We start from the raw sequence: 12412 nt of genomic DNA, 5'->3' as shown, positions 1-12412 counted from the left end.
GACAACATCCTTCAAACATTCTCTGGATGTTAAAACTGTCTGTCTCAGTTGACTTTAACTTCATAGGAACATTATTTGCAATAAAAACATGCCATAGAACATTCTCTGAACATTAGAATTATATGTTTTCTCTAAAACACGATTAGAACTTGTTGGTCATTTTAGTCAACGTTGTGGGAACATTTTCTGCTTGCTGGGCAGAATGTCCAAGCACATGCAGATGGATTTTGTGGTCAGCATGTTTCTAAGGCTGTTCTGACCATCAGGGGTTTTTAAGATGGTGAAACAGGAAACATCCAGTGAAGCCCAGTGTCATGGAACTGTGTGAATGTGCAGCAGAATCATAATTTGTGGGGGAAAACTGGTTTTACATCTTATTTTGAGGCAAAGTTGTCAAACTTTCAAATTTTTTTATTTTTTTTTTTACCAGATTTGACTGGTGATTCTAGACATGCAAGTTTTATGTCCCTTTGACCTTTCAAATGCAGTTCTGACTGCCTCTTCATTCATTTAGGACGGGCCCTGAAGTAACAGTCAGGATGGCTGCTGAGTGGTGACGCTACAAAACCTTTCCAGTTGTACTCATGCTGCATTCATCAGTACTTACTAAAGACAACTACAGCATGTGCTGCAAGTAAAAACACAAAGAAAATGCGTGGAGAGTGAGTCAGTGACAATGTAATCCCAAACTGTTGTAGAGGACTCAGTTCTACATTAAGTAACTGTTTTAAGTCAATTACAGTAGAATCACTGTAAAAATACTGGCAACCGCATCTGCCAGGCATTTTGCTATCGTTTTACAAATAAATCTGTTACAGTGTACTGATAAAAACATGAACACATGTAGGTGATCACCGTTTTAAAGTTTAAAAACTTTAGAACCAATAGTGTCCATACATGTGCAGACATACAGTACACACACACACACACACACACAGACCACACACACACACACACACACCCACACAGCACACACACACACCACACATACATGTTTGTTTTCTATACCGGTGGGGGACTTACCATGACTCCCATTCATATCTAACTCCTAACCCTTACCCTAACCCTAACCTTAACCATCACCAAATCAATGCCTAACCCTAAACAAATGTTTTTGCACTTATACATTTTTTATTAACAACAATATGGCCAAGAAAACGGTGTTGCCACCCGTGGAGACCTCATTTTAGGTCCCCACCGTAAGACAAGTCCCCACCTTTATAGCAAATAGTCAGGTCAAAGTCCCCACCGGTATAGCAGAAACAAGTACACACACACACGCGCGCACACACACACACACACACACACACACACACACACACACACACACACACACACACACACACACACACACACACACACTCCTAATTCCTTGGAGAATCTTTGGACGGTGAGCCATATAAAGCCTGATGTAATATTCGTGTCGTAGTCTGGATGCATCAGCTAAGGTGAGCACTGTACAGTCATGTGACCTGAGATATGTAAAAGCAGAAATTGTTTGTGAAGTTTTAAAACAAACTGTTTTATGAGATCATTCTTGTTGTTTTAATGGCTTTAAGGTGTTCTGTGGTGTTTCAGGTTGTGTTTTATGGGGGTATTTTCTTGCTCTAAGCTAAACGTGATTCTTTTTTTCTGTTACCAGACTTCTAATTCTTTCATTCAGATTTCCGCACCACAATGTGGAGTCTGAATGAAGCGTTATGTGATAGATAGCAGAAACAGCAAGACTGATTCAACAGTCTGAATTATGACGATATTTAAAACACCTATCATCTCATTTTATGAATATTGTCTTAACAAATGCAGTTATACATGCTGTCATTTTAAATCAGTAGCAACAGAAGTGACTGAGCTTATCTGTTCTGTTGTTCTTACATATTAGCTGCTAACTTTTAAATAAATTTGAAATAACAAGACATTGATTTTTATCTTTCAGGCTGATGCCGTGATCCTGGTCCTGAGGTGAGAACTCCTTTGTCTTATTCTCAGAAAGATGTAAATGTGCACACTTTTTAGCACAACAATGGTAGGATTAAATATCTCAAACACAACCGTTCAAAGTCTGTCCTTATTATTGAAATAAAAGCAGTTATTTTTCAATGATGACACCATTAAATGAATGATAAATCCAGTGTAGACATTGTTAATGTGGTAAATGACTATTCTATCTGTAAACAGCTGATTTCTAATGGAATATCTCCATAGGGGTACAGAGGAACATTTCCAGCAACCATCACTCCTGTGTTCTAATGCTACATTGTGTTAGCTAATGGTGCTGAAAGGCTCATTGGTGATTAGAAAACCCTTGTGCAGTTATGTTAGCACATGGATAAAAGTGGGAGTTTACATGGAGAACATGACATTCTCCGGGTGACCCCAACCTTTGAACGATAGTGTAAATATGGATAATTTATCGTGAAAAACTATCATAGTGCAGTTTCAAGTGTATAGCTAACCACATTTAACACTTTAAACTGTGTAGTCATGCTCTCATGGAGTCTAATAGTGTGTGGTGTCAGACTGCAGTGTGAAACAGATTTTAAGTTTTTTTTTTTTTTTTTAATGTTTCTGCACATTACAACATACAGTTTTTAACATGTTTTTTTCTGTGGTAGTTTTTCAGCCTGTAAGACATGAACGTGTCATCTGCCAATGTGACCGTGGTTATAGAGTACCGGGATTCCTTCTCCAAAGCTGTAGTCAAGAATATGATCGTTGTGGTCCTCGGCATCTCCATCAACTACATCAATGCTGCGCTCATTCAAACCTTTCGCAAGCACCAGGTCTGACACTCCTTTATTTGCATGAGATGACTCTACCTACAGTCACTCCTAAAGTTGCTGGAAACAAATGTGAAAACTATTAATTCCAATTTGTTTAAATATGAATACATTTAGTTTATGTTTTACCCATTTGAAAGTTTCCATTTGAGCACTGAAATGAGAAAATATGGGATTCTCCTGGATGATATAACAGGTTTTTTTTTCAAATAAAATATAGTGGGTTTTTTTAGATTCTTCATACTGCCTCTAAGGGCCTTCACAGTGACTTGGTGGTTAGCACCGTCACCTTGCAGCTAGAAGATCCCCAGTTCATGTCCCAGCCTCCCTGGGATATTTCTGTATGGAGGTTAAATGTTCTCCCTGCCAGGTTTTCTCCAGGTTCTCCAAAGAGACTTTGATTAAGATGAAGTTGATCACTCTCATTATGAAAGTCATAAACTCTGATTTCACTGACCTCCATTTCCCAAAACAAAGAAATACACAGTAGAACTGATGATAATTATATAAAAACATAACTAATTCTGCGAACAAACAATAAACTACAACGACATGACAACAACAGACAGTGAATAAATGCAGATAAAGTAATGAACTGTGATCATCACTGGAAGCAGTTGGTAGAAAAAGTGATGAATTCAGAAATACTTTGTAATTGGAAAAGAAATTGTAATTTGTAAATTCACTCATTTAGCAGATGGAATGTGATACTAGCGTAGCCTTTGTAGTAGTGAGAGAGAGGCTGCTGTGATGATCTGATGGATGCGTTGTTTCAGGAACGCAGAGACAAGGAGGAACATTGGCAGGTTTGCTTTGCAAAAGTATGCTAAAGTAAAAACACTAAGAGTCAAAGCTCAGAGTTATCAAGGAAATATTCGTGCTGTTGTAATTCTTAAATAATTTGTAAGTCCAGTTGCATTCTTCTAAGAGTCAATTTTCCTATGGTCCTTTGTTTCAAGCCCAGTTACAAACCCAAGTTGAATTTTTCTGAAAGTCCAAGTTACATTCTTCATAAAGGAAAACTAAACGAAACTAAAAAAACAAACAAAAAACAAACAAACTCAAACTGAGACTGAGTTGCATTCAAATGAATTTCCTCTATATACAAAGTTTATGGAGCCAAATTCAAATCAGCATCTAACCGATCATGGATGTGTTCCTCTCATGGGACGGTGTTGGGCTTTACTGTCCAGGAGAGGTCAGAGGCCAAATAAAAATGTACTCTTAGTTCATTTCTTAAATGTAGAATTCCAGTTGTTCAATATTTATGATGATCACAGATCTGAAATAACACCAAATAAATGATTAAAATGACACCAAACACAACACATGTATCTCATATGGCTCCTGAGATAATAATAAAATGTGTAAACATAAGAATAAACTTACAAATTGTAGAGTTTAGGCTACATTGAAGTGAACTTATAACATGTTTAATCATACAAGCATATGCATTCAGTAATAATAAGAAAAAGAGGACATAGGCAGCAAATATTCATCATCATCATCATCATCATCATCATGCATTTTACGTCCGTTGGACCCCTTCCAGGGTGTTGGACGGTCTTCTGGCATCTCGCAGTCTCTTTCTCCAATCATCCCTGTTATCTGCCATGTCCATAGAGAGATTCCAGGCACGCAGATCCTCCTTGATGGTCCCTTTCCATGACTTTGTAGGCCTTCCTCTAGGTTTGCTCCCCTCTACTTGAAGCAGCTGACATTTATTTATCCAGGATGTACTTCTATGAACATGCCCTGTTCAATGCATGGGATGCCAAGCCTTTCATACAATGTATCCATGCTAATCTGATCTTCCACTTTCACTCCGCAAATCCACCTCACCATTGTTCTGTCATTGCGGTCCAGCCGTACACTGTCCTCTTTTCTTGATGGCCAGCATTCGCTTGAGTACAGTAGTACACTCCTTACGCAGGCAGAATAGATACTTTCTCGTGTCTGAAGTGAGACAGTTCTGTTGGTGAGGATGGGGAGGAGTTCTCTAAACTTACCCCATGCAGTTCTGCATCTGGAGGTAATGCTGATTGCGCATCCTCCAGCGGCACAGACTGTGTCTCCTAAGTAGCAGAAGCTGCCGACCGTGTCAAGCTGTTGGTCATCCACAGACACATGTTGAAGAGGTCGTCCATCTATAGGCCTAGCTATTCCAAGGCAGCGAGAGCATCTATAAGTTGGATCACCCTGGAGTCTTCCTCTGATGCCACTGCAGGAGTTGTGGATCCAGTGCATGCATCCCTGGCAGTGGATGGCGCTTCTCCCAACGCCTTTCCTGCACACCCCACATGGCCAATTACCTGTGTCTACCAGGACGTTCATATCTTTGCCGCTACACAAAACCTTGGTCTTGCCCATATTCACTCTCAGTCCTTTGCACTCAAGGTTTGTTTTCTACTGCTTTGTTCTGTTGGTTAATTCCTCCATGGTGTCTGCGATGATAACCAAGTTGTCGGCATACAGCATCTACCATGGAAGACCAATACAGAACTCTCTGGAGATGGCCTCAAGCACAATGATAAACAAGAGGGGGCTGAGAATGGATCCTTGGTGCACTCCAACCCTGATGTCAAACGCCTCACTGTAAGTGTCACCCACTCTGACCTTGCTCTTGGCATGTCTGTACATAGCCTGAACTACCTTAAGCAGCCCCTCCTCAACACCAACCTTCCTCATTGCCCACCACAGGACCCCTCTAGGGACATGGTCAAATGCTTTTTCCAGGTCAATGAAGCAGAAGTAGACAGCCTTGTTCTTTTCCATGTACCTCTCTTGCAGTTGGTGGAGGATGAATATTGCATCAGTTGTTCCTCTGCCTGGCATAAACCCAAACTGCATTTCACTAATGTTGACCATCCCTCTAATCAGCTTCTCTAAGACTCTCTCCAGAATCTTCATCACTTGGTCCAGCAACTTCAAGCCCCAGTAGTTGCCCCTCTCAAGTGCATCACCTTTGCCTTTGTAGCAATTCACCACATAGCTCGTGTCCCAGTCCGTTGGAATACAACCTTCACTGATGACTCTGTTGAGTAGCTTGGTGAGGTAGGAAATGCAGTTGTCACCTGAGGCCTTCAGCATCTCGGCTGTGATGCTCGATGGTCCAGCTGCTTTACCACTCTTTGAACTCTTCACAGCCTCCTTAACCATCTTCTTGGTGATCTGTATTGCAGGTCCGGCGAGAGGGTCAGCCACCGACAACTGCTCTGAGTCCCAGGGGAACTCTATGTTCAACAATCTCTGATAATTTTCTTGCCATGCTACTTTCTTGACTTCATCGTCTAGAGCCATTTCACCGCAGTCATTCCTCACACACTTGTCCCCGATGACAACTTGGTTTTGATGCCTCATTTGCTTATCAATGCAGAAGATGTTGTCCTTTCCATCAAGCACGTTTTTGTAGTTCCAGCTCCTCTGCTTAGCTTAGCTTGTCTCTTAGCCACAACGTAGGTCTCTTTCCCATATCCATTCTGCTTTCAAGCTTTCCAGCACCTTCTGTTTTCCTTCACAGCTGCGCTAACCTCATCATTCCACCACCAGGTCTGTTTCCTTGGTGGTCCCTTCTTTGTCCAGCCACATACCTTCTCTGTGGTGCTAAGGAGGCTTGACTTTAGCTTCAGCCAGATTTCTTCAACTGTTCCTTGGGGGCTAGCAGCTTGTAAGGCTGTCTCTATCTCGCAGGTAAACTTAGACCTATGCTCCTGGTCTCTAAGCTTCCATGTGCGTAGCTTGGGAATGTACTGCCTGCGCTGTGGTGGGGAAAACTTCAGTGAGGTGTCACAGACAAGGAGTCTGTGTTGCAATACACATTCCTCCTCGTTAATGACCTTGACATTCTTGGTTAGCTTCAGGTCCCCCCTTCTCAAAAGATGTAATCAATCTGGCTGCTGTATCCACCTGACTGATATGTGATGAGCTGCTGCTCTGGTTTCCTGAAGAATGAGTTGCCAACAACCAGGACATGGGCAATCGCAAACTCCAACATACGCTCTCCCTCCTGATTACGTTGCCCATGGCCATTTCCTCCATGTACTCCCTCAAAGCCGTCAGGGTTGCAGCAAATGTGACCATTGAAGTCTCCACAGATGTATAGATTTTCTTGTGCATTAATTCTGGACACCACACTGAGCAGCTTGTTGTAAAAGTCATCTTTTACACTGCTATCAAGTCTCACCTGTGGGTGAAGAAAAAAAGAAGAAGAAAAAAAATTGCATATGAAGCTTAAGCAATGGCACCATGAGTGGTTGGTGTCATTTTTGATCGGACTTGCAGACAAAAAAAAAAAAAAATCACACCTGTGGGGCATATACTGATATGATGTTAAGAACAAGTCTGTCGATACAGATCTTCATCACAAGGATCCTGTCTGATACTCGAGAGATGTCAAACACCTTGTCTATCCACTTTACTGCGAGGAAGATCACAACTCCACCAATCCCATCCTGGTTTCCCATCCAGTACAGCTTGTACCTCGAGCTCCGACCTGTTATCATTCTCAGAGTAAAAAGTCTCTCTGTGTCTTTTCTGGCTGTGGTCTGTGACAGAGAGAGGAGAGGGTGTTGTGCTTGTGTATCATGTGTGTGCATCTTTCACAAACACCTCAGATTGGATGTGTTCTTCTTCCATGCTGGTCCTTATCAGCCTGGTATCAGAGACTTAGTCCAGATCGTCATTCAGATGATGGTGCATTTCTTTAATGTTCTGATTTAAACTGTTCTATTCACTCCTGTGTATAAAGTTCTGTGTGTTAGGTTAGGAGATCAGAAGATCAGAATGCCAGTCCTGCAGAGGTTTTCCTCACAGTTGACACTTTATGACTCTTATCAGATTCTGGTGGAGGTAGGAGACATCCTGTTGTCTCCAAAGGTATCATGAGTGGTCCTTTAGTAGTAAACATCCGATCAGCAGATATTCTATTTGGAGGTGAATTTTAGGTTAGCTGTCTCCTGAAATGGTGTCTTACCAAGTTTACAGCTTTGGGAGAGGGTCTTTGGATATTTGTGTGTTGCTCTGGAATGTTCTGCTCCTCAGTACGCTCCATAATCTATCCACCAGCCGTGTCATCATTGTCATGGAAAGGAGGCCGGTGGACTGAAAAATTATCAATAATTCTCAGACTGTTGTGCATAATTTCCTGTTTTGTTAGATTCCAGATATTATCTAGTAAAATCACACAAAAAATATGAATTTACACACTGATCACACTGAAAAGAGAAACAGGCTAAAACTGTAAATAATGTCCAAACCAAAAATCTGTTATGTGCTTTTAGTATGTGTGGTCATAGACTCAAGAATCAAGAATCAAAGTGTTTATTGTCATGTACACAGTATGGAAACATGTTTCCCTGTACAATGAAATTCTTACTCTGCTGTCCACCTAATGCCTAATGTGTAAGAATAAATTTAAAAGAATATAAATAGAAATTTAAATTTAAAATAGAACAAATAACACAAGTGTAAAATTTAAAATATAAAAATACAATACAATACAAATGCAAATATGGCAGTACAGTATTGTGCTGCTGGTGTAAACTCCGGTCAGCAGTTTAGGAGTCTGATGGCAGTGGGAAAGAAAGAGTTCTTTAATCTAGTGGTCCTGCATTTGATACTCCTGTACCTCCGGCCTGAGGGTAGAAGTGTGAACAGACCGTGCTAGGGGTGGGTGGGATCCCTTTGGATGGAGGCAGCTCTACTGTTGACTCTGGTGGTAAATGCTCTGCAGAGAGGGCAGTGGAGTTCTGGTGATCTTCTCAGCAGTCTTCACCACTCTCTGCATACGTTTGCAGCCCATAGGAGTAGTGCTGCCATACCACACGGTGATGCAGCTGGTCAAGATGCTCTCAACGATGCAGCTGTAGAAGTTGCTGAGGATCTTAGGTGACATGCCAAATTTCCTCAGCCTCCTCAGGAAGTACAGCCACTGTTGCGCCTTCTTAACCAGCTGTGTGGAGTTGAGTGTCCAGGTTAGGTCCTCACTGATGTGAACGCCCAGGTATTTAAAGCTGCTCACCCTCTCCAATTCAAGCTCCTGGATGTACAGTGGCTGCTGAGGTCTCCTCTCCTTCCTCATGTCCACTATCATCTCCTTCATCTATAGCTTACATACAACGCATACAGTATTTAAATCGACAAAGAAAAATCTTCATTCTACAGATATTTTCCATTTATTTAAAGAAACATTTTGCATATTGAGGACTGAGAAGAATTTACTTCTAAAAGGGTTATTTTATGAAATTTTCTTGTTTTGTTAAATTATGGATAACATCTCTTTCCACAATTTCTGAATTTTTTTTCTGTCAGACTTTTTCAAGAATTGCTTTTAACAATGTAAAGAGGCTTTTCTTAATTCTTAATCATTGGTAATAAAGCTTGAAGAAAAGAGTTTCATGTTGATCCAAACTACTGAAGTTCTTCAACTGTCTGCAGAACTTTCTTTGAAAGATTAACGTGGCTTTTACCTTTAGAAACTTAGAAATAGCTCATTTCATTTCACAAAGGTGTTACAGAGTTCCTAACTTACAACACATGTTTGGGTTATTATTCAACATAATCATTTGTAACAAACCAGTGAATGCACTTCCCTCCCTTGTCTTTCTTTCCACCCTCTAGATCTTCTACATGAATCCACGGTACATCCTTTTCATCCACCTGGTGATCAACGATATGATCCAGGTGACGCTGACCGTCCTACTGTTCCTCATCAGCTACACCCTCTACAAAATACACATCTCTGTCTGCTGCTCCATCATCCTGATAGCGCTCTTCACCACTGAGAACACCCCTCTGAATCTGGCCTGCATGGCCGTGGAGTGCTACGTCGCCATCTGCATCCCCCTTCGCCACAGTCAGATCTGCACCGTCAAAAGAGTGCTAATGTTGATTGGTTTAATTTGGGCGACCACCGTCTTGTCCGTCCTTCCTGATCTTTTCGTCACTGTGGCCACAGAGCCCCTGGAGTACTTCAGTTCCTACGTGTTCTGCCTCAGGGAAACTGCCTTTCCAAATCCCCACCTCACCAAGAAGAGGGACATTACATATATTGTGTATCTGGTCATGGTTTGGTTTGTTATATTTTACACATACTTCAAAATTGTGTTCACCGCAAAATCAGCAAGCGGGGATGCTAAGAAAGCCCGAAACACAATCCTCCTCCATGGCTTTCAGGTGTTATTGTGTATGACAGCTTATACAATACCCTTTGTGTTAACAGCCGTGCAGCAATGGTTCCCAAAGAATTTTTCAGATGTCTTATTTGCTTTTTATATCACTGTCCAGGTACTGCCACGATCAATCAGTCCGATCATCTACGGCATAAGAGACAAAACTTATAGGAAGTACCTGAAAAGGCACATGTTCTGCAGAGTAAGGTCACATCGCTTTTGACATTTTAAGCTAGGTATCTTTTTTTGCCTCACATCTAAAAACATTTCTCTCCTTTTACATTGGACAGAAATTCTGGCAAATATCAAGTTTAACTAATAATCCGTGAAGGTCAGGGCTGGGTTTAGATTCCAACACTTACAATAATGTGTTCGTGGCACTTTTCAGTGCATAAGAAGCAATTATTAAAGGTTTCATTCGGTAAACATTCATTAAAAAATATGTTTAATATAAAATGATAAAGTATGAAGAAGTTCTTTGCTGCTTTTCCTGTACTCTCCTGCAACTAAGTCTCCCCAAGCTTTGCCAGTCTGAGTTTTATCTAGTTTGTAGGTGGAGCCTTTCAGAATGAGCAGCTTTCTCAGTCCACCAGGTTTATTTACTTGCTAGAAATACTTCTGCTAACTCCATAATGTTTCAGGTCTGAACAAAGCACATAAATTCTTCTGTTATCAGCTGCAACAATTGCACATTTGGAAGTGGTGTTTAACTTGCATATGTATATCTGGATCCTTTTAGGTCCAACAAAGAGACGTCCAGGAATGCATTAATGCAAACACTCTCTTCACTTTGCTTTTCTTTTGCTCTGAAAATGCACCAGCACACAAGGCCATAATGCAGGGGATCAGAGAGTTAAAACAAAAAAAACGGTGCTACAATATTCACATTTACTCCAAAACACGTACGAAACATTCTGTGATCGCTTACCCCATAGCTCTTAAAACATACTCTCCTCATACTCATGCTGACAACATTTCACACATTCATGTCCTGGCAGTGGTGCTCAGCACAGTCACCTCACAGCTAGAAGATCCCTGCTTATGTCCTGGCATTCCTGGGATCTTCCTACATGGAGTCTCCATGTTCTCCTGTACATGTGTGGCTTTTCTCCAGGTTCTCCAGCTTCCTCACACAGTCCAAAAACTATGGCGTCAAATTTGGGTCAAAAGTCGTGCGCGCGCCAGATAGTGTCGCGCGCGGGGGGGTGAGTTCTTGCTGTTGCAGACAGCTAATCATAGGGAGGTTGTGGCGAGCACTGGTATCCGCCCACAAAGGGTCAAAAGTCTTCTCCCCGCACGCGTAAATCAGAGCTCCACGGATAATTACGGCACCATACACGGACGAGTAGCAATGTCTCCACACGCGTAAGAGGCTCCTCGTGCACAGAGACATTGCCACGCGCGCGCAGAATGTTTTTTGCGCCCGTGGAGACTTTTTCCGCTCGCGCAGGGTACGAGAGAGAGTGTTGCGTACGCGCGACTTTTGACCCAAATTTGACGCCATAAAAAACATGCTGAGGTTAACTGATTATTCTAAATTGTCTGTAGGTGTAAATGTAAGTGTGATTGTTTATCTTTATGTGTAGCCCTGTGACAGACTGTTACCTGTCCAGGTATCCCCTGCCTTCATCCTCAGTCAGCTGGAATAGATTGCAGCCCCCCATGACTCTGAGGGTTAAGTGGTGTATAGATGATGGATGGATGGATGTATGGATGGATGGATAGATGGATGGATAGATGGATGTATGGATGGATGTATGCTCCAGGATAAGGAACACCTGTGAAGCAAAAACCGTTTCAGGTTCTACCTCATGAAGCTCACACCTCCACAATGGTGAAAAAAGCCCAGCAGAGGATGTTCTTCCTGAAGAAGCTGAAGCAGGCTGGTCTGGCCCCACAATTGCTCAGAACTTCTACAGAAGCACCATGGAGAGCATCCTCTGCCAGGGCTGCACAGTATGGTACAGTTCCTGCAAAGCAAAAGACAGACAGGATCTGTCCCGGGTGGTAAAGATGGCACAGGGGATCGTGGGAGCTGAGCTCCTGCACCTGGACTCTGTGCACACTAAGCGCATGCAGAGAAGAGCACAGACCATCTGTATGGATGTCAGCCACCCAGGACACTCCCTGTTTGTCTCCCTGCCATCAGGGAGGAGGCACCGGGGCATCAGAACACAGACTACCAGGCTGAGGAACAGCTTCTTCCCCAGAGCTGCTACCGTAAAATTTTCTGTTTTACATTCCCGCTTTGTACACTCTTGGCCGTCTCTCAAGGATTATTTATTGTCAATGCTTTCCTGCAATGAAAAGTATTATACATACATACATACATATCTATATATCTATATATATATATATATATATATATATATATATATATATATTGACTAGATTATTTTGAATGCACTTATCAAACACTGCGAAGTCCCCCTCCACCGCCCGGCCCACCACCACAAGTAAATT

General features: G+C 41.9%; 1 protein-coding gene across 1 annotated transcript; it reads left to right on the top strand.

The window, feature by feature from the left end:
* The first annotated feature begins 2633 nt into the window (after nt 1-2633).
* On the top strand, nt 2634-10313 carry LOC110968360 (odorant receptor 131-2-like). Its single transcript, XM_051948087.1, has 2 exons — nt 2634-2783; nt 9399-10313. Exons 1-2 carry the CDS (start codon nt 2634-2636, stop codon nt 10170-10172), a joined length of 924 nt encoding a protein of 307 aa, XP_051804047.1. The 3' UTR covers nt 10173-10313.
* The last annotated feature ends 2099 nt before the right edge of the window (nt 10314-12412 follow it).

The sequence above is a fragment of the Acanthochromis polyacanthus genome, chromosome 5 (genome assembly GCF_021347895.1).
Source record: "Acanthochromis polyacanthus isolate Apoly-LR-REF ecotype Palm Island chromosome 5, KAUST_Apoly_ChrSc, whole genome shotgun sequence".
In the NCBI taxonomy this organism is placed as follows: Eukaryota; Metazoa; Chordata; class Actinopteri; family Pomacentridae; genus Acanthochromis; species Acanthochromis polyacanthus.
The sequence above is the reverse complement of the archived record's forward strand: the minus strand, read 5'-3'. Positions and strand labels throughout refer to the sequence as shown.

What these genes read in the sequence shown, in the direction of transcription:
- LOC110968360 (XM_051948087.1), top strand. Translation starts at nt 2,634, where the DNA reads ATGAACGTGTCATCTGCCAATGTGACCGTGGTTATAGAGTACCGGGAT. An exon ending in AAACCTTTCGCAAGCACCAG is followed by an intron (nt 2,784 to 9,398) that starts GTCTGACACTCC and finishes TCCACCCTCTAG; the next exon opens with ATCTTCTACATGAATCCACG.